This window comes from Macaca thibetana, chromosome 2 (assembly GCF_024542745.1).
Source record: "Macaca thibetana thibetana isolate TM-01 chromosome 2, ASM2454274v1, whole genome shotgun sequence".
In the NCBI taxonomy this organism is placed as follows: Eukaryota; Metazoa; Chordata; class Mammalia; order Primates; family Cercopithecidae; genus Macaca; species Macaca thibetana.
In genome coordinates, this window is record NC_065579.1 from 38,635,525 (window position 1) to 38,656,746 (window position 21,222).

At 38.3% G+C, this 21,222-nt stretch overlaps 2 protein-coding genes across 4 annotated transcripts in view; both read left to right on the forward strand.

Annotated features, from left to right (window-relative positions):
• The window catches only part of PCCB (propionyl-CoA carboxylase subunit beta), a 1,054,487-nt gene that overhangs the window by 777,629 nt on the left and 255,636 nt on the right, over positions 1 to 21,222 (forward strand). The gene's annotated exons all lie outside the window — the stretch shown is intronic.
• The window catches only part of PPP2R3A (protein phosphatase 2 regulatory subunit B''alpha), a 192,562-nt gene that overhangs the window by 107,902 nt on the left and 63,438 nt on the right, over positions 1 to 21,222 (forward strand). For all 3 annotated transcript variants that reach the window (XM_050779591.1, XM_050779592.1, XM_050779593.1), the window contains 4 exons: positions 2,509 to 2,583; positions 10,300 to 10,386; positions 14,210 to 14,366; positions 19,123 to 19,171. In XM_050779591.1, coding sequence (XP_050635548.1) covers positions 2,509 to 2,583; positions 10,300 to 10,386; positions 14,210 to 14,366; positions 19,123 to 19,171 — 368 coding nt within the window. The remainder of the gene's footprint in view (positions 1 to 2,508; positions 2,584 to 10,299; positions 10,387 to 14,209; positions 14,367 to 19,122; positions 19,172 to 21,222) is intronic.

Here is a 21,222-nt window from a genome sequence, read left to right on the forward strand (position 1 = left end):
CATGCCTGTGATCCCAGCATTTTGGGAGGCCAAGGCAGGCAGATTGCTTGAGACCAGCCTGGGCAACATGGTGAAACCCCATCTCTACTAAAAAACAAAAATTCGTCATGGTGGCACATGCCTGTAATTCGAGCTGCTCGGGGCTGAGGAAGGAGGATCACTTAAACCTGGAAGGCAGAGGTTGCAGTGAGCCAAGATCGAGCCACTACACTCCAGTCTGGGTGACAGAGTGAGACCCTGTCTCATTTATAAAAATAAAAAGAGAACACAGGAGCCAACCTGAAGGAACTCCTAGTGGCCAAAGCTAGATCAATTTGAGCAACAAAATGATGATAGTATAGGATTATAACCGACAGAATGAAATAAATACCAGTGAGTCTGTGCTGTTCAGAAAAATGAATAGGCCGGGCATGGTGGCACACGCCTGTAATCCCAGCTACTCAGGAGGCTGAGGCAGGAGAATTGAATGAACCCAGGAGGTGGAGGTTGTAGTGAACTGAGATCGCACCACTGTTGCCCTCCAGCTTGGATGACAGAGGAAGACTCTGTCTCAAAAAAATAGGAGAGAAGAGACAGCTCTTCCTTGTAGAAGATTTCCAATTAAGAAATGTAGACAGAATATAGACAAAATCACTATTAAGTAAACACTACAGTGTAAATGTTGCAGGCATAATCTAACTAAAATCTAACTAAAATGAATGAGAGAAATTCTGGGGAGAAATAGGATATTGACACTCTCAAAAGTATCTGCCCCCATGATATTTATCAATTATTAAGGGAAAATAGCAATTTTACAGTGGAGAACGCAGCAGACACACTTGAACTAAGTGTGATCAAAGTTAACATCACCAAATGAAGACATACCAACATCACATACCCTCTGTATTATATATGCCCAGTGATGCACTGAAAAGGACGCATCACTTCTGTGGTTCTCCTGCCAAAAATGTGTAACCTTAATCTTGACCAGACATCAGACAAAACCAAATGAAGAGACATTCTACAGAATAACTGACCAGAACTCATTAAAAGCATCAAAAGCATAAGAAAAGACTGACGAACTTTCACAGATTGGAAGAGACCAGTGAGACACAAAAGCTAAATGCAGTGTAAGATCCTGGAAAAGAAAAAGACATTAAGGGAAAAACTAGTGAGATTTGATTAGTTTAATGTCTTACCCATGTTCATTTTCTGGTTTTGATCATTATACTATTGTCTGTGACTTGTTACCATTAAGGGAAACTGGGAGAGGAGCACAGGAAATTTTTCTATAATAATTTTTGTAAGTATAAGATTATTTCCAAATAAAAAGTTAGCCAGGTGTGGTGGCTCATGCCTGTAATCCCAGCATTTCAGGAGGCTGAGGCAGGTGGATCACTTGAGGCCAGTAGTTCAAGACCAGCCTGGCCAACATGGTGAAACCCTGTCTCTACTAAAAATACAAAAATTAACCTGGTGTGGTACTACATACCTGTAGTCCCAGCTACTCAGGAGGCTAAGGCCTGAGACTCACTTGAACTCGGAGAGGCAGAGGTTGTCATAAGCCAAGATTGTAGCACAGTATTCCAGCCTGGGAGGCAGAGCAAGACTGTCTCAAAAAATGAAAATTATGTAATATGTATAATAATAAGTCTTTAAAAAGTTAAAGAAATAAGTCAATTTGTTTGAGACTATATATTGGTAAGTGTTATAGCTAACTGCTCTGAAGAAACAGAGATATACTTGGTGTCTGTTGATGACAAGCCAATTAATAGATTATATCTGTAATGGCATAGCTGTTTCCTCTGGTTAATTAATATTGTGATTATCTCTATTAGATCCTCTGGGCTCATTCCAAATGCTTTAAAAATCTAATTAGGAAATAAAAACAGTATTTTAAGGTTTTAATATTCTAATAGTCTTCAATGAGAACAAGATTAAAGATTTAAAAATAAATAAAATTCTAATTTGAGAAATGATTTATCCACACAATTATGATAAAATCTGATGGGCATTAACTGGCTTGCACAGCTTAACAAAGACACATTCAAACTACTTGACTACATGGCTGCTTTTTTTTTCCAAAAAGAATTTCCCATGTTTTTAGATTATGAAAGAGGATCATTTTCATTGGCTTGCATCTACTGTCCACCACATCCTTTCTGTGTAAATACACTTTACATAATACCTCTACAATAATCTGTGGCATCAGATGAATTGCCTTGATGTGCTGTTGATGTGTTAGAATTACAGTACATACCTCGGAGACATTTGATTCACAAATTACCTAACATAGCTAAAATCAAACTTTAACTTTTTTTCAAGTATACTGTGTATACAGAAAAGCACGCGTAAGTATGCTTATAATGAAACTTGAATTTAATAAAGAATTAAATTTTAAGTGCATTATTCATTATTCTAAAATAGCAAGTTTGCTCAACTGGCAACATATTATACGGGAAGGAAAAACTTCTATGGGCATAATCTTTGTATGTTAGTTAATTTAGTTTTGGTTTTGATCTTTTTCAGGATGTGGTGGATACCCACCCTGGTCTCACGTTCCTGAAAGATGCTCCAGAATTCCACTCCCGCTACATCACCACGGTAGGCTGAGTCATCTTTTTTCTTAATATAACTCCATAAGTCACCTTTTTATTACCATTTGCTATCCAGAATTTCAAGTATCTGTGCAAAAGGTAACATGGGTTATAATGATTATTTTAAGTAGAAGGAAGGTAAAATAAAAGTGAATTCATAATTTCGTTTTTATCTATTTTCCTTCTTGTTTGTGCCCAATACTTACAAAATTAAAGTAATATATTCCTTCTCTCTGGTCTTATGAGGCATATCTTTTTCTGTGTTATGAATATGATATTCATTTGATCTTTAGCATTTCCAAATAAGACTGAAAAGAATTTTCAACAGCCTGTCCCTGTTCCAGAAAAAGATTGATCTCTAGTACCTCAAACTTAGAACTGGAAATGGATAATGAGAAAATAGCTTGTGTGTAATCAGAAAACAAACGATGTAAGAATTTAAAACAACATGATCACAATCTCATTTTGTGAGGAGCTCGCACTCCCTGTTTCTCAGGCACAGCCTCATTTGGTTAGTCCCAGATAGGTCAGGAATTATGAGTGAGCGCACACAGGCCCACAGGGCATGGAGTAGCCATTTCATGCACTCCACCCTAGCTTCCACATTATCTTTGGGGACATTCCACAGACCAGCCCCAGGGCCGTTCACTGACACATTCTCAAGTGAGATGGCCCTGGCCTGTAGCTCAGATTCCTCAGCTAAACAGGGTAGTCTCCTCTGAGGACTACCCTCCTATACTTAGGGTACAGTTTGTTAGCCAAAGATATGTTAAGTCCTGCCGAGTTACAAAATACTACTGTTTTCTTTTCCTCCTATAGGAACTTTATTTTTCATTCAATGCTTTTGCATTGGCTCTCATGTCAGTATAAAGCTCTGTAAGATTTTATTTGAGCCAGAAGGTGTCACTGTTATCTAAGACAATCTGAGAGGTTTTTTTTTTTCCTGTTAACTGTGACACTCTACTAAATTACCTCTACCACAATTAACCTGGCCTGTCGCTCTCATTTCAAACTTGGTTTATTTTTAATTGGTCTCCCTGTTACCACCCTGATTGCCCTATAGTCTACCCTCCACAAAGCAAACAATTGTCCTTTTAAAAAGTCAGCCAGATCATGTCACTCCTCTGCTCAAACCCTGCAGTAGTTTCCCAGCTTACATAGAATAAAAGCCAAGTCCTTGCCAAGACTCTCCATAATCCTCCCATATCCTGGCAACCCCTATTCTCTCATCTTATCTCCTACCTCCCACTCCTTTGCTTACTCTGCTTCAGCCACCATGAGCAAACCAAACCCATTTCTGCCTCACATACTTTGTTCTTCCTCTTTCCTTTGCTTGGAATGTTCTTCCTACAGATTTCCACATTGTCGCTCCCTCACTTCATCCAGATGTCTGCTCGGTTCCCTTATTTAGTGAGGCCCTCCCTGATCACTCCCTGTTTTTGTAACCTTTCTTCGTCTGCCCCCTCCCCCGACACTTTATTCCTTTGTCCTGCTTTATTTTTCTTCTTAGCTCCTATCATCTGATATTTAATTTTTTGTTTGTTTATTGTCCATCTCCGTCTCTATAATATAAGCTCCACGCAAGCAGGAACTTTGTCTATATCCTCAGTACCTAGAATACTATCTGGCATATAATAGACACACAGTCAATATGTACTGAGTGAATACATGAAATTATCCCTGTTTAAGAATTCTAGGCGGCCGGGCGCGGTGGCTCAAGCCTGTAATCCCAGCACTTTGGGAGGCCGAGGCGGGTGGATCACGAGGTCAGGAGATCGAGACCATCCCTGGCTAACATGGTGAAACCCCGTCTCTACTAAAAATACAAAAAACTAGCCGGGCGTGGTGGCAGGCGCCTGTAGTCCCAGCTACTCGGAGGCTGAGGCAGGAGAATGGCGTGAACCCAGGAGGCGGAGCTTGCAGTGAGCCGAGATCGCGCCACTGCACTCCAGCCTAGGCGACACAGCGAGACTCCGTCTCAAAAAAAAAAAAAAAAGAATTCTAGGCCAGGCACAGTGGCTCATGCCTGTAATCCCAGCACTTTGGGAGCCCGAGGCAGGCGGATCACTGGAGGCCAGACATTCAACACCAGCTTGGCTAACGTGGTGAAACTCCGTCTCTACTAAAAATATAAAAATTAGCCATGTGTAGTGGTGCACACCTGTAGTTCCAGCTGCTCACGAGGCTGAGGCACGGGTATCACTTGAACCCAGGAGGTGGAAGTTGCAGTGAGCCGAGATTCTCGCCTCTGCACTCCAGCCTGGGATTCAAAGCAAGACTCTGTCTCAAAACAAAGAATTCTACACTAGCTCTGGCTGCAATCGCAAAAAGAATTATTGGGTTCTAAAGAGTGACTGTTCTGAAAACTCAGGGCATATTAACAGCATAATTTAGACTCTTAAGAGTTAGAAAAGATCTTAGAAATAAACTAGTCCAAACTAGTTGGAATTAAACTAGTCCAAACTGTTGGCATGTATTAGAGATATTAAAGAACAAAAGAGTTTTCTTTGTGGTTTCCAGTTTGATATTTCTTTTTTTTCTTTCATGATCTTAATGAACACATAGTTTGATATTTTTTGAAGTACTTGGACATTCAATGGTATTTGGTCATCTAGCAAGTAGTCCCCAGGAAGTTTTTTGGTTTTTGTTTGTTTTTGAGATGGAGTCTCACTCTGTCACCCAGGCTGGAGTGCAGTGCCGCAATCTCGGCTCACTGCAAGCTCTGCCTCCCGGGTTCATGCCATTCTTCTGCCTCAGCCTCCTGAGAAGCTGGGACTACAGGCAACCAACACCACAGCCGGCTAATTTTTTGTATTTTTAGTAGAGACAGGGTTTCACCGTGTTAGCTAGGATGGTCTCAATCTCCTGACCTCGTGATCCACCCACCACAGCCTCCCAAAGTGCTGGGATTACAGGCATGAACCACTGCACCCAGCCATCACCAGGAAGTTTTATGATTTTAGAGTGAAAAGCCATGAAACCATTTTGTTCACATATAATTCACATTTTCTAAGAAATAGTGTCGTGTTAATAATAGTTGAACAAAATGAACTACACTGGTGAATTAATAGAGTACAGTTAATTATCTCTGCTGTAATATTTTCATGGCATTTGTATATAACTTTACATTTGTTAAATTTCACTTTGTTGTTAGCATTATGCTGCTTTATCTCCAATGCACAAAAGTGAATCCATTACTCAGAACTAGTCATTTAAGTGTAAAATACTTGTGATAAAATGATAATATGGCAACTCAAAACAAAAATACAAAAATGTTTATGTATTTACTATACATGAATAGTAAACAAGACCTAATTGGGAACATTTCATGTGAATATGTACTGAGATAAGTGAATAACTGCCATTGTGATAAACTCACAAAAAGGGCAAATTAAAAGTATAAAAACGATTATCTGGAAATGGAATTTTATTAGACTGGTTATCTGTTCTCCTCAGTGCCTTTTCTGTTATGAAACTTGGTCAAATAATGGCATGAAGTCATTGAAACCATTGCATTATTTCAGAGTACATTGAGTTTTTCTAGAACAAATGTAAAATAAGGCCTTCTAGTATGAAGTTAATTTTGTTGTTAGACATAAAAGTGACCAAACTAAAAAGACAACATCATTCTCTACCCTGCTCACAGCAAAAACAGTTAAGATCACACTATTTCTAAGAAACATATAAAGATCAGCCTCAGAATTAATGACAGATATCTCAGAAAAAGCAGAATCAGTTATGTGACTCTATTGAATGTTATATAATCTTCATGGCATACAGTACAGAAAGAACAATTAATATATTGTTTGCGTGCTAGTGTTACTCAGTTATTTCAGTTTGCGTTTGGAAGAAACCACTGACACAGAGTATGATTCAAATATTAGCTTGTGTGTGGTACATATATGACGAAGGAAAAAGTTAGAAAATTTTTATTTTCTATGTATCATTGAAAATCTGTTATAGGAAAAGGCTATTTGTTTAGTTAATTATTTTGCTAGCTGTTTTTAGACTAGAAAGATAGACCACCAGCTATGTGTACAGCAAAGAAGGACATCATTACCCAAAAAAGAGACTGAACCTATAGTCAGTCTGTCTTGTTTATTTCCAAAAAGAGTTAGCAGTTGAGAAATAAGCCTTTGATAGTGAATGAAAATGAAAATTAGAAATACCAGCAAATGATAGCCCTTGAGTGCAGTTTTGCATGCTGTGCAAAAATTGCCAGTGAATGAAAGGTTTTGTTTATCCAAACCGACATATGCCAACTTTTGAGGAAAGAAGTGCTCTCTTGAGTTTTTAAAATTAGCGATGAGATTTAAAATACTTCTTTATGACACTGGTGCTGGCAGCAGAGATATTTCTGTCGCTTGCTTCGATGGTGTGTCTTAGTGATATATTCAGTATCTTGATTGGCCAGAATCCACCACTGTAGGCTGAAATGCCAGGATTTTCCTTGCAGAGGACAAGGTACTGATTTTCCCAAGATGACTAAGGTATAGTGGAGACTGCTCACACTAAGAGCTTACCAACTCTTCCCTCTTGAAAACTTTTCCTCTTCAGAGAAAAAAATATTTTTTTTTATTAGATATATTTTTTAAAGTCCTAACTCTACAGAAGACCATGAAGAAATACTTTTCTGAGCCATGTTAACCAAAGAGTGAATTAGAAATCTGTTCACCACTCCTGCCAAGTGAGAGCCAGGCTTCCAGCATTGGAGTTTGTTCTTCTGTACACATACATAGTAAAAATTATTTGTAACTTCTGTGTCTGTGTTTAATTCATTTGTCAAAAACTATATGACAGAGCCATCAAACATTTCTATTCCTGGTGACCTATACTTGTGAATTAGAGGTTTTAATTCAATAGATACCAAGAGGAAAGGAAACTGACTTATGATTTAACTTATATATATGTCAAGTTGACTAAAGATCCCTTGGTGAAAAATGGCCAAATTTCATTTATTTCACTAGTAGTAAACAGTTATTCTAATTATGATTTATTTTAAAATTTTATTTGATATTTTAAATGATGATGAATTTTATTTACCTAGAAGACAGCGGTTACAAAAACAGTAACAATTAATGTAGAGTCAGCAGCTAGATGCTTCACCACTAGATGGTGCTCCTACCTCAGCCATCTAAAGTGCTGAATCAGTGATGTGAAAACCAACAAATGTGCTGATCAAGTGTGGCCACTGAATAAGGAGATTTAGGCTATGAAAAAATGGAATACAAATACATTGTTTTATAGTATTAGATAAGTAGGTTAGCACAGGCTAAAAATAGGAAATGCCTAACAGTCAAACTGTTTGCAGATTTTAAAAATTCTGTCAAAAAGAAGAGGAGAAAAATAAAATAAGCATGAATGGATACAGATTATAAAGTTTTATAATTTTTAACACAGTAATTTCATAAATAATATAAAGTATTTGAGTATATAAATATAAATTTTAAATAAAAAACTCATACTTTAAGATAAATTTACATTCAGAATCAAGAAATAAAGACACAAATCTTCAACAGAAAAATGTGGTTTAATAATATGTATTGAAATTGACTTTAACTTGAGAGAGGGGACATGGAATTATGATAAATGAAATTCTTAATGTTTATTTTCATACATAAAATTTCTGTGCTAAAAATCCTCCATCATTTTTACATGAACTTCCACCAAGCTGTTGCTAAGAATACAATATTGAGTAAGACACGTTCTCTGTCCTCAGTGACCTCAGAGTCTGAGTGGTTGGGGCCAGTAGAGAAATTAGACACTGGCTAGTCTTAGCTCCCACCTGATTCAGGAATCCTGTCAACTTCCTAAATACTTGTAGTGAAAAGAAACCCAGCCACTTCATACAAACTCGTTGCTTTACAGGGCTAATTTTAGGAAAGTCTTTCTTATATTGAAGCATTTCAGTATAAATGCATTTCTGTCTCGCAGTTGTAATTCTTCCCTTTGGTGCAACACAGAACAAGTCAGCTGCTTCTACCCAATAGCCACTCAGATCTTGATCACATCTACACTCTAGTCTTATTTTTTTCCCGAGATTAAACATTACTACATTAGTAGCATCTTTCACAATTATTTTGAATATAGTAACACTTATCTGTTTTGTGGTTTTTGTGCATTCTATGTGAGTCTATCTATAAATAATAGACAAAAATACTGATATATGTGAAATACTAATTAGAGACCTTTCTTGGGTTGACATCCATCTGCTATGCAAAACTCTGACTAGAGTTCTTCAAATACTTATGAAGCCAACCCATATTTCTCTAACACAAAGATAATACAAAAATCTTAGTTGTGCAGCTTTCAAACCTCATGATTTTATCAAGCAGTTATAGACCACCTGATATATATGTTACTGGAATACAAGTCGAGAAAGACCTGGTCTCTTAGTGTTTAGAGGTGGTGATGATCAGGTGCACCAGTGTTTAGAATGTAACCATGGGGACAGCTAAAGGAGGCTCAGGTGGCAGTGGAAGCACAGAAGGCAGGGCTCTAGTCAGTCCCTGTTCTGGGGCCTCCCATGGAGTGTGACACTGTAGGGTCAGAGGGGTTAGCACTGATAGCAGGGGTGGGGTGGTGAGTGCTGAACAGCTGAAATCTAGACCTTCATCCTGATGCTAGTTTTTCCATGTTCAGTTGAAGAATCACTCCCTCTGCTGAATAATCCAGAAAGAAAGGTGGTTTAGTGCCTCATTAGGCCTGCTATTGAGAAAGATGTCCAAATATCTTGCCTTATTTGTTCTTCTTGCACCAAAATAGCTTGAAAAAGAGATCTAATCTTTTCCATGACAAAAACCACCAAAGATAACAGGATTTCTGTATTATTAGACTATCAAAATAAAAGCAGAATGCACTCCCCCCCCCAAAAAAAATAAAGCTGCTTAAATTGCTCTTTTTGCCACTGCTTTCTTTGGGAGAAGAAAAATAATCGGTGAAAGGGAAATGAAGTGGGTAGGAATTACTGCAGGTAAAATTGTTAAGAATGCACTGTGACCTCGTACGTCCAGGATTGCAGCTTCCATCTTCCTTCTCTGATCCTCTCCTACACCACAGCACACACATCCTCAATTTAGACGTATTTGTTTCTTATCTCCTCTTCTCCCATTCCATCCAAAGTTTTCTCCAGAGATACAATTCTGCTAAACCCATTAAAACACCATCTAATAACAAAGATGTTCATGCCCAAATTAAAGTTAGGACATAAATTATCCCAGATGTATTTGAATTCCATAGAGTCTAGAAGACCAAGAGTCTTCAAGACTCAAGTGAATAAGACTATGATAACCAGAATAAGACCCTCTTGAATCATACCACCTTGATAGCCATCCTTCTGACCAGTTAATCAATCATTAGGCCAACCCAGCAGATACTTCTCACCTCATATGCCTTCCCAAAACATTGAGCCCAATAAGCATTACTTGAATCAGGCATCACTGTATAAATTGGAGGTAAACAAAAGAAGTGATGTGAAGGCAGCTGGGAAGTGAAGACTTGTGAGCAGATAATTTTTTTAATTCTTCTTGGAAGTACAGAGGCAAATTCAAAATATATAGATGTATATTTAAAAATACAGTGCTGATTTTTACTAGGAATTACACTTAACGTAGTCAAAAAGCTAAAAGTTAAATTGATCCCAAGTGTGTTCATAGATGGCCTTTGAGAAAGTAGTGGAGATCTTCAATGTTTTTATTTGCTTTTATTTTCCTTTTGGAACCAGGTTATTCAGAGAATATTCTACACAGTCAACAGATCTTGGAGTGGAAAAATTACTTCGACAGAGATAAGAAAAAGCAACTTTTTGCAAGTATGCCTTTCATTAGAATTCATGTGTAATGAGCAATTTAAATAATTTTCTTACTCTAACAAATATTTGAATGCTTACTGTATTCAAAGCACTGTCACTACTTTCATTCATTAAGCATTTATCAAATACCTGTCGTGGGACGCTGGAATGTTTTGGGTGAGGGGGTAAAAATGAAGAGAATAATAAGGGATCTCTGCCTGAAGGCATTCACTCTGGAGCAAAAAAGTGAAGTGTACACACACTAAACCTGAAATGATAATTTCCATAGACATAGATAAAACGTACAGAGAAAGCTTCACAATAGATAAGCCTGGAGGGGTGGGCTGAGGCTAGGTTGGGAAGGGTCTTGGAAAGCCCTTGGAAGATTTTAAACTTGATCCTTTCAGCAATGACTCTGTATCCAGCACCTGCTAGAGAAAAGTACTAAAAAATTCCTTTTAAGAAAGAATACATTTCATTCAATTATTTTATTCATTTTACCAAGTGAGAGAGAAAGTATTGACCACTAGTGGGAGCCTTTTACCGAAGTAATCTTCATGCCTGATTGTTTAAGCTTCTGTAAACATAAAGAAAGTGAAATTGTTCACACTTGGAAGAAAATTAAAGGTTTTATTTTTAAGAATCATACTAAATGGAATTTAGGCTAATAATACAACCTTATTTACTCTTTATTTTTTCCTATCTTCATCTGAGACAGAGTAATGAAGACTTGGCAAAACTAGCAGTCCATGATGGATATACAAACATTTTTTTATTCTAAAATGAACAATCATCATCACAGTCAGTGTTGATATTTATTGAACACCTGATGCCTGCCTGGGCTCTCAGTAGGTAATATGGGATGGGTTAAAATGGCAGTAATTCCATAATACCTCAAGAGTAATTATAATAATCCCCCACTTTCCTGAAGCACATTATAGGTTGTAGTTTCTGAATCATTTTTATAGTCCATAGATTTATTTTTTTTTTTTTTTGGAGACGGGGGTCTTGCTCTGTTGCCCAGGCTGAAGTGCAGTGGTGTGATCTTGGTTCACCACAATGTCCACCTCCCGGATTCAAGCGATTCTTCTGCCTCAGTCTCCTGAGTAGCTGGGACTACAGGCATGCGCCACCATGCCCAGCTCATTTTTGTGTTTTTAGTAGAAATGGGATTTCACTGTGTTGGCCAGGCTGGTCTCGAACTCCCGACCTCGTGATCCATCTGCCTCGGCCTCCCAAAGTCCTGGGATTACGGGCGTGAGCCACCATGCCTGGCCTAATCCATATTTTTTCTTTTTTGGCTTTTAAAATTATTCCTTTTTTTTTTTTTTTTTTTTAACCAGTGATAAAATTTGAGGCCCAAATATACTTAAATGATTTGTATAAGATCACATACAAGTAAGTTGCTGAACTGGAAAAAGAACTCGTGTTCTGCTTCTTAGAGCATGATTTATTTTCTCCTGCCTTTCCTTCCCTGCCCCTCTCCTTAGTCTTCCTCTTCGTACTTAAACAATACTCATAAAGCATTCAAATAATATGAGCACATCTAGAGTAATAAACAGAAGTCGCTATTCCTCACTCTACCATTTTACTCCCTTTCCCCAGTGGGGGACCCATATCATATGTGGTTTTATTCTCTCATAAATATATACATGTAGTATATAGTTTTGTTTTTTATGGCTGCTATTTTGAGGGTTTTCAAAAAATATATGGGTTCATACTATTCTGTTAACTTTGTTTTTTCACTTAACAGTGTCTCAGGGTTTTGTTCATTTGCATTCATATAAGTCAATCTCATTCTTTCAACTACTGCACAATCAACTGCATGGCTAAACTGTAATTAATTACATATTCCTCTATTGATGTCCAAATCATTTTCAGACTTCCTCTATTACAATGATGCAGTGAACATCCTTGTACCCTCCTCTTGTATGTGGTATGAGTAAGAATGTCTGTAGAAAGACCACTGGAGGGAAAATTCTGGATCAAATACTATGCGCATTTTTAGTTTGGTGGATTCTGCCAAGTTACCCTCCAAAAAGCTTGCACTACTTTCACTTACATTCTCACCAACAAAAGTTGCTGTCATCTTCATTTTATGCCAATCCAGTTGGTAAAAATGATAGCTCTTTGCTTCTAAAATGTGCTTTATTGAAAGTGTTCTGCTTCTTACATATCAAAGGGCATTTTATAAAACGAAATATTATAAGCAAGTTTGGAAAACAAGAAAAACCATATTTTATGACCCTTATACAACTAGTATCATTTTTGTCTGTATTCATTTAGTCTTATTCATATGTACATATGCATTTTTAGGATTTTACATAGTTCTTAGTGGGTACAATCTTGTATCCTATATTTTGTACTTACTATATCATGGTTTTCAGTGTAAACTTTATAATTTTTACTGGCTGCATAATTTTCTATTGAGCAGATTTACCAAAACTTAATAATAATTTATGTTGTTTTTAGTTTGCCAGAGCACTTTGCTTTTCCAGTGTTTATATTTTAAAAAATAATTTTTTGTTGAAATACTAACATTTGCCTTATGAAATAGTCCTCTTTGTCCCTCAAGGTTTTCTTTTTTTTTTTTTTTTTGTTTCTTTTGAGACAGAATCTTGCTCTATCGCCCAGGTTGGAGTGCCGTGGTACAATCTCAGCTCACTGCAACCTCCACCTCCCGGTTTCAAGCAATTCTCTGCCTCAGCCTCCCAAGTAGCTGGGATTACAGGCGCCTGCTACCACACCCAGCTAATATTTGTATTTATAGTAGAGATGGGGTTTCACCATCTTGGGCTGGTCTTGAACTCCTGACCTCATGATCCACCTGCCTTGGCCTCCCAAAGTGCTGGGTTACAGGCGTGAGCGACCGCACCCTGCCCCCTTATGTTTTTCACTTTGCAGTCCATATTAATATTGATACATGTTTATTTTAACATTTAACTGTGTATATTTGTCCATCTTTTTTTTAACCTTCCATATTTTTTTTAGATGTATCCCTTATAGATGCATATAGGTAGATCTATTTTGGGGGCATGGTTTTGATACTCAATCAAAAAATTTTTGATGGGGAGATATAATTCACTTATCTTTATAGTGACTATTCATATATCTGATTTTATTTCTGGCATTTCTTTTTTTTATATATTTCTTACATTTTTTGTGCTTTCTTTTATTTTTCTTTCTGAATCTTTCACTTCTGAAAATGTCTTTATTTATCTGCCCACTTATATAATAATTTGGCTGACAGTAGAATTGTGGGTTCAGTATCATTGATTCTGGAGTTTGCCATAGGGGAGTACAGTGAGTCAGGGAAGACCCAGGTTTACTGCCAGCTCAGGGCCCTGCATCTCTATCTGCCATGCCTATGCCAGGCCACCATGTATCATCACTATTGTATGAGTCACCTTTGTGATATAAACTTAATTTTTATTACAAAACCAAACGCTATATGTAGATGCCTACCCCTCTTAATATTGCTCACATAACTTTTAAAATTAAAAACAGTATTTGTTTCTGGCAAAGTAATGAAGACTATGATCTAATTGTTCTCTTTGTGCCAGTCTCTGACCAATTATACTCCCCAAGTAATGGTACTTCCCTTTCCCTGCTTTTACATCCTCCACAGTATCCAACCCTTCACTGAGCATATTATAGAGCTCAGTAAATGCTTATAGATTGATTGGTTGATTAAAGGTAAGATGAGGTTGCCTATTAAAGGGTTTCTTATTTGGTACCAGAAACAAAATTTTAAATTCAGTTTAAAACAGAAATTCACTAAACTGCACAGTGGCCAAAGCTGCTTTTTCATAATGTTTAAATTCTTCTTCTCATATCATTTCAGACCCTAGCACTTTTGGAAGAAGAGGAAGATATAAACCAAATTACAGATTACTTCTCCTATGAACATTTCTATGTTATTTATTGTAAATTCTGGGAACTAGATACTGATCACGACCTCTACATCAGCCAGGCCGATCTGTCTCGATACAATGACCAGGGTAAGTGATTCTGTAGATGCTAAGACTTAACCATTTTGAAGAGTTATATAAATCATCACTACTCATTATGAGAAATTCCCATTTGCTAAATTCTAAACCTAATCAAGTCCTCTTTACAGGCCAAGAATTTTTAAGAGGGGATGAGTGAAGATAATATAATTTTTTATTAAATTAATAAAAGCCTTATGTAGGAGAAGGAGTTTGGAAGTAAGTAACCAATCACAGTCTTAGTTTTGATAAAGCGATGAGTCTTTATACCGGTGTGTATTTTCTGATGATGAATTGAATAAGATCCACATCTGTGTAAATCTGTTTGAAAGAGAATATGTATACACCTTTGTAAACCTTCCCACTTAACAATATTTCTATAAACACCCAAGGATGAAAATAGTGTTTCTAACTTGCCAAGTTTTCTTTTCAAGGATTCACAAAAATTTACTTTTGGAAATTTAGTTCCAGAAAGATATGTCTCTGCAGATGAATTTTGTGTGCTTTCTTTTGTCAGAAAACAGAAAGTTACATATCACATGATAATACCCTTTTTGCTTCATTTTTGCCAGCGGTAAATCCAGAACCTATTGCCTACTAATTTAATATCCTTGTTTTTTTTTCGAGACAGTATCTCACTTTGTCACCTAGGCTGGAGTGCGGTAGCATGAACATGGCTCACTGTAGCCTCGACCTCCTGGGCTCAAGGCATCCTACCATCTCAGCCCCTAAGTAGCTGGGACTACAGGCATATGCCACCACACCTGGCTAATTTTTTTTGTAAAGACAGTGATATGGTTTGGCTATGTTCCCATCCAAATCTCATCTTGAACTGTAGCTCCCATAATCCCCACCTGTTGTGGCAGGGACCTGGTGGCAGGTAATTGAATCATGGGGGCGGGTCTTTCCCATGTAGTTCTCATGATAGTGAATAAGTCTCATGAGATCTGATCGTTTTATAAAGGGGAGTTCCCCTGCACATGCTGTCTTGTCTGCCACCATGTAAGATGTGCTGTTGCTTCTCCTTTGCCTTCTGCCATGATTGTAAGGCCTTCTCAGCCATGTGGAACTGTGAGTCCATTAAATCTCTTTCCATTATAAATTACCCAGTCTCATGTATGTCTTTACTAGCATCATGAGAGCAGACTAGTACCCAGTAGTGTGGGGCACTGCTATAAAGATACCCAAAAATGTAGAAGGGACTTTGGAACCAGGTAATAGGCAGAGGTTGGAACAGTTTGGAGGGCTCAGATAAAGACAGGAACATGTGGGAAAGTTTGGAACTTCCTAGAGACTTGAATGGCTTTTACCAAAATACTGATAGTGATATGGACAATAAAATCCAGGCTGAAGTGGTCTAAGGTGGAGATGAGGAACTTGTTGGGAACTGGAGTAAAGGTCACTCTTGCTATGCAGAGAGACTTGGCATTTTGCCCCTGCCCTAGAGATCTGTGGAACTTTTAACTTAAAAGAGATAATTTGGGGTATGTGGTGGAAAAAATTCCTAAGCAGCAGAGCATTCAAGAGGTGACAGTGCATAAAAGTTTAGAAAATTTGCAGCCTGATAATCCAGTGGAAAATAAAAACGCATTTTCTGGGGAGAATTCAAGCCCACTACAGAAATTTGCGTAAGTGATGGGGAGTCAAATGCTACTCACCAAAACAATGGGTAAAATGTCTCCAGGGCATGTCAGAGACCATCATGACAGCCCCTCCCATCACAGGCCTGGAGGCCTAGGAGGGAAAAATGGTTTTCTGGGCCAGGCCCAGGGCCCCCCTGCTCTATGCAACCTCTGAACATGGTGCCCTGCATCCCAGCTGTTTCAGCTCCAGCCATGGCTTAAAGGGGCCAAAATACAGCTCAGGCCATTCCTTCAGAGAATGCAAACCCCAAGCCTTGGTGGCTTCCATGTGGTGTTGGTTCTGTGGGTACACAGAAGTCAAGTATTGAGATTTGGGAACCTCCACCTAGATTTCAGAGGATGTATAAAAACACCTGGATGTCCAGGCAGAAATTTGCTGCAGAGGCAGAGCCCTAATGGAGAACCTCTGCTAGGGCAGTGTGGCAGGGAAATGTGGAGTTGAAGCCCCCGTACAGAGTCCCTGCTGGGACAATGCTTAGTGAAGCTGTGAGAAGAGGGCCACCATGCTCCAGGCCCCAGAATGGTAGATCTACCAGTAGTTTGCACCATGCACCTGGAAAAGCCACAGATACTCAGTGCTAGCCCATGAAAGCAGCAAGGAGCTATACCCTGCAAAGCCACAGGGGTGGAGCTGCCCAAGGCCATGGGAACCTGCCTCTTGCATCAGTGTGCCCTGAATGTGAGACCGAGTCAAAGGAGATCATTTTGGAACTTTAAGGTTTAATGACTGCAGTATTGGATTTTGGACTTGCATGGGGCCCCTTTGTTTTGGCTGATTTCTCATTTGGAACAGGTGTATTTACCCAATGCCTGTATCCCCATTGTATCTAGGAAGTAACTAACTTGCTTTTGATTTTACAGGCTCATAGGTGGAAGGAACTTGGGTTGTCTCAGATGAGACTTTGGACTGTCGACTTTTGAGTTAATGCTGAAATGAGTTAAGACTGGAGGGACTGTTGCGAAGGCATGATTGGTTTTGAAATGTGGGGGACCTGAGATATGGGAGGAGCCATGGTTGGAACAATATGGTTTGGCTGTGTCCCCACCCAAATCTCATATTGAATTGTAGCTCCCATAATCCCCATGTGTCATGGGAGGGACCCAGTAGGAGTTAACTGGGTCATGGGGGTGGGTCTTTCCTGTGCTGCTCTTGTGATAGTAAGTCTCATGAGAGCTCATGGTTTTATAAAGGAGAGTTCCCCCACACACACCCCTGCTGCCATGTAAGATGTGCCTTTGCTTCTCCTTTGCCTTCCACCATGATTGTGAGGCCTCCCCAGCCATGTGGAACTGTGAGTCCATTAAACCTCTTTCCTTTTTAAATTACCCAGTCTTGGGTATATCTTTATTAGCAGTGTGAGAACAAACTAATATAGATGGGGTTTCGCCTTGTTGCCCAGGCTGGTCTCCAACTCCTGAGGTCAAGCAGTCCATCTGCCTTGGCCTCCCAAAGTGCTAAGATTACAGGCATGATTCACCACGCCCAGCCTGGTTTAGTATTAACTAAGCACCAAGGTACATTGATTCATTCTTCTCTCATAAGATTGTCCCTGTTCTGTCCTTTAATACCTTCTCAGGCACTGTTGGTTTTTAAACAATACTTTAGCTTATTAGATATAGCAGAGTATAAATCTTAAATAAATGCATTGAATTTTGTTTTTGTTTTTTGGTATGGCTGTTACTAATGGTGTGCCTCTTAAGAAAAGGCTCATCAGGCCGGGGTCAGTGGCTCATGCCTACAATACCAGCACTTTGGGAGGCCAAGGTGAGTGGATCACTTGAACCCAAGAGTTCAAGACCAGCCTGGGCAACGTGGTGAAACCCTGACTCTACAAAAAATACAAAAATTAAAAATTAAAAAATGTCTTTTAAATGACAAAATAAATACAAAAATTAGTCGGGTGTGGTGGCATATGCCTGTAGTCCCAGCTACTCAGGAGGCTGAGACGGGAGGATCTCCTGAACCTGGGGAAGTTGAGGATACAGTGAGCCATGATGCTGCTGCTATACTCCAGCCTGAGCAACAGGAAGACCCTGTCTCAAAGGAAAAAAAAAAAAAAGGCTTGTTATATATGGTGTCAGGTTTCATAGAGCTTTGCGTATTTAAGAAATAGTTGGCCAGGCACGGTGGCTCACGCTTGTAACCCCAGCACTTTGGGAAGCCGAGGCAGGTGGATCACGAGGTCAGGAGTTCAAGACCAGCCTGACCAACATGGTGAAACCCCGTCTCTACTAAAAATACAAAAAAATTAGCCAGGCGTGGTGGCACATGCCTGTAATCCTAGCTATTTGGGAAGCTGAGGCAGGAGAATCACTTGAATCTGGGAGATGAAGGTTGCGGTGAGCCGAGATCGCGCCATTGCACTCCAGCCTGGGCAGCAAGAGCGAAATTCCATCTCAAAAATAAATTAAATAAATAAATAAAAGAAAGAACAGGTCTCTAGTCGTCTCTCTCTCTCTGTCTCTCTCTCTCTCTCTCTGTCTCTCTCTCTCTCTTTCTCTCTCTCTCTCTCTCTTTCTTTCTCTCTCTCTCTCTCTCTCTCTCACTCACCAACATGCTAACTTAAGCTATGATTGTCTCTGTGAATAAAACTTCCTGATGGAATTTCTAAAAATCTTATGTTATATCATGTTAAACCCTGGACTTTTATAAAATGGGAATATAAGAAAAGTATGTTTGTAGTGTGTTTGAGGAGCTTTTAAAAAACTACTTGAAAGCATTCTCCATTGTTTTTAACGTCTATTTTATGTTGTTTTAGGAGCTTACACAATCAGTTCCCCCTTTAATTTAATTTAAGGATAAAATTTGTCTTGTTTATAGGAAAATTGGTCTCATTGGATAAAATCAATACAAATCCTATATATTTTTGTCTTAGTTGTCAGGATGTTCAGACCTAACTTAGCATTCAGCTATATTAATACTTCCCAGATGTCAGCCACATTCATTTGCCTATTATTTTTTTAAATTATTTTAAAATTATGTGTAAATAAAAATGTACTCACATTCTCATTATGGACGATGGTTATGGTTTAGCTTGTAGCTAATGAAAAATAAATTTGTAAAAAGTATTGCCTTTATGGAGCATATTTCTAACTAGCTTTGTAATTTTTTTATCTACATTTAGCTTCATCAAACAGGATTATTGAAAGGATATTCTCTGGGGCAGTAACAAGGTAAGAAAACGTTTAATGCTGCATTTAAAAATGAACAAGTAATACCATAACGATCTCATTTTAGCAAAGCTTCGTGAATAATTTGGCAGTGCTGTTGGAGCAAATAATACCCTATAAAACATAGTTATGGCTTAATACAAGACAGTAATTCTTTTTTAAAAAAATTATTTCAACTTTTCTGATTCAAGGGGTACACGTGCAGGTCTGTCACATGGGAACTCAGTGTGATGATGAAGTTTGGTGTTTGGAGGATCCTGTCACACAGGCAGTGAGCACAACACCCAACAGGCAGTCCCTCAGCCCTCACTCTGCTCACTCCCTACCCACTTCAGCAGTCCCCAGTGTCCATTGTGCCCATCTTTATGTCCATGTGTGTTCAGTGTTAGCTTCCACTTACAAATGAGAACATAATGGTGTTTGGTTTTCTGTTCCTGTGTTAATTAGCTTAGGATGATGGCCTTCAGCTGCCTCCATGTTGCTGCAGGAACATGATTTCATAATTTTTATGGCTGCATAGTATTCAATGGTATATATGTACCACATTTTCTTCATCCAGTCTACTGTTGGTAGGCATCTAGGTTGATTCCATGTCTCTGCTGTTGTGAATAGTGCTGGATAAACATACAAGTACATGTATCTTTGTGGTAGAATGACTTATTTTCCTTTGGGTATATACCCAGTAATGGGATTGCTGGGTCTAACAGTAGTAGAAATCAACTGCTCTCCACCACAACTGAACCCATTTACATTCCCACTAACAGTGTATAATCATTCCCTTTTCTCCACAGCCTCACCAGCATGTGTTATATTTTGACTTTTTAGTAGTTGACATTCTGACTGTTGTGAGATGGTATCTCATTGTGGTTTTGATTTGCATTTCTCTAATAATGAATGATGTTGAGATTGTTTCATGTTTGTTGGCTGCCTATATGTCTTCTTTTGAGAAGTGTCCGTTCATGTCCTTTGCCCATTTTTAAATGGGGTTGTTTTATGCTGGTTGATTTAAATTCGCTATAGAGTCTGCATATTAGACCTCTGTTGAATATATAGTTTGAGAATATTTTCTCCTATTCTGTAGGTAGTCTGTTAAATCTGTCTATAGTTTCTTTTGCTGTGCAAAAGCTCTTTAGTCCCAGTCATCAATTTTTTGTTGTGTTGCAGTTGCTTTTGAGGACTTAGCCATAAATTATTTGCCTAGGCTGATGTCAAGAAGGGTATTTCCTAGGTTTTTTTCTAGGATTGTTATAGTTTGAGGTCTGACATTTAAGTCTTTAATCCATTGTGAATTAATTTTTTTATATAGTGAAAAGTAAGGGTCCGATTTCATTCTTCTGCATATAGCTAATCAGTTATCCCAGCACTGTTTATTGAATAGGGAGTCTTTTTCCCATTCTTTGTTTTTATCGACTTTGTCAAATATCAGATGGTTGTAGGTGTGCAGCTTTATTTCTAGGCTCTCTATTCTGCTCCACTGGTCTATGTGCCGGTTTTTGTACCAGTACCATGCTGTTTTGGTTACAGTAGCCTTATAGTGTAGTTTGAAGTCAGGTACTATGATACCTCTGGCCTGGCTGATGTTGCTTAAGATTGCTTTAGCTATTTGGGCTTTGTTTTTGGTTCCCTATGAATTTTAGAATTTTTTTTTTTTCTTAAAACTTGTCTGTGAGAAAGGACGTTAGTTTAATAAGAATAACATTGAATCTGTAGATTGCTTTGGGGAGTATGGCTATTTTAATGATATTGATTCTCCTATCCATAACCATGGAATGTTTTTCCATTGGTTTGTGTTATCTCTGATTTATTTCAGCAGAGTGTTGTAGTCCTCCCTGTAGAGATTTTTCACCTCCTTGGTTAGCTGTATTTCTAGGTATTTTATTTTGTGTGTGTGTGTGGCTATTGTAAATGGGATTGCATTCTTGATTTGACTTTCAGCTTGAATGCTATTGGTGTATAGAAATGTTACTGATTTTTCTACATTGATTTTGTATCCCGTAACTTTAATGAAATTATTAGTTCTTAAAGCCGTTTGGCATAGTTTTCGGGCTTTTCTA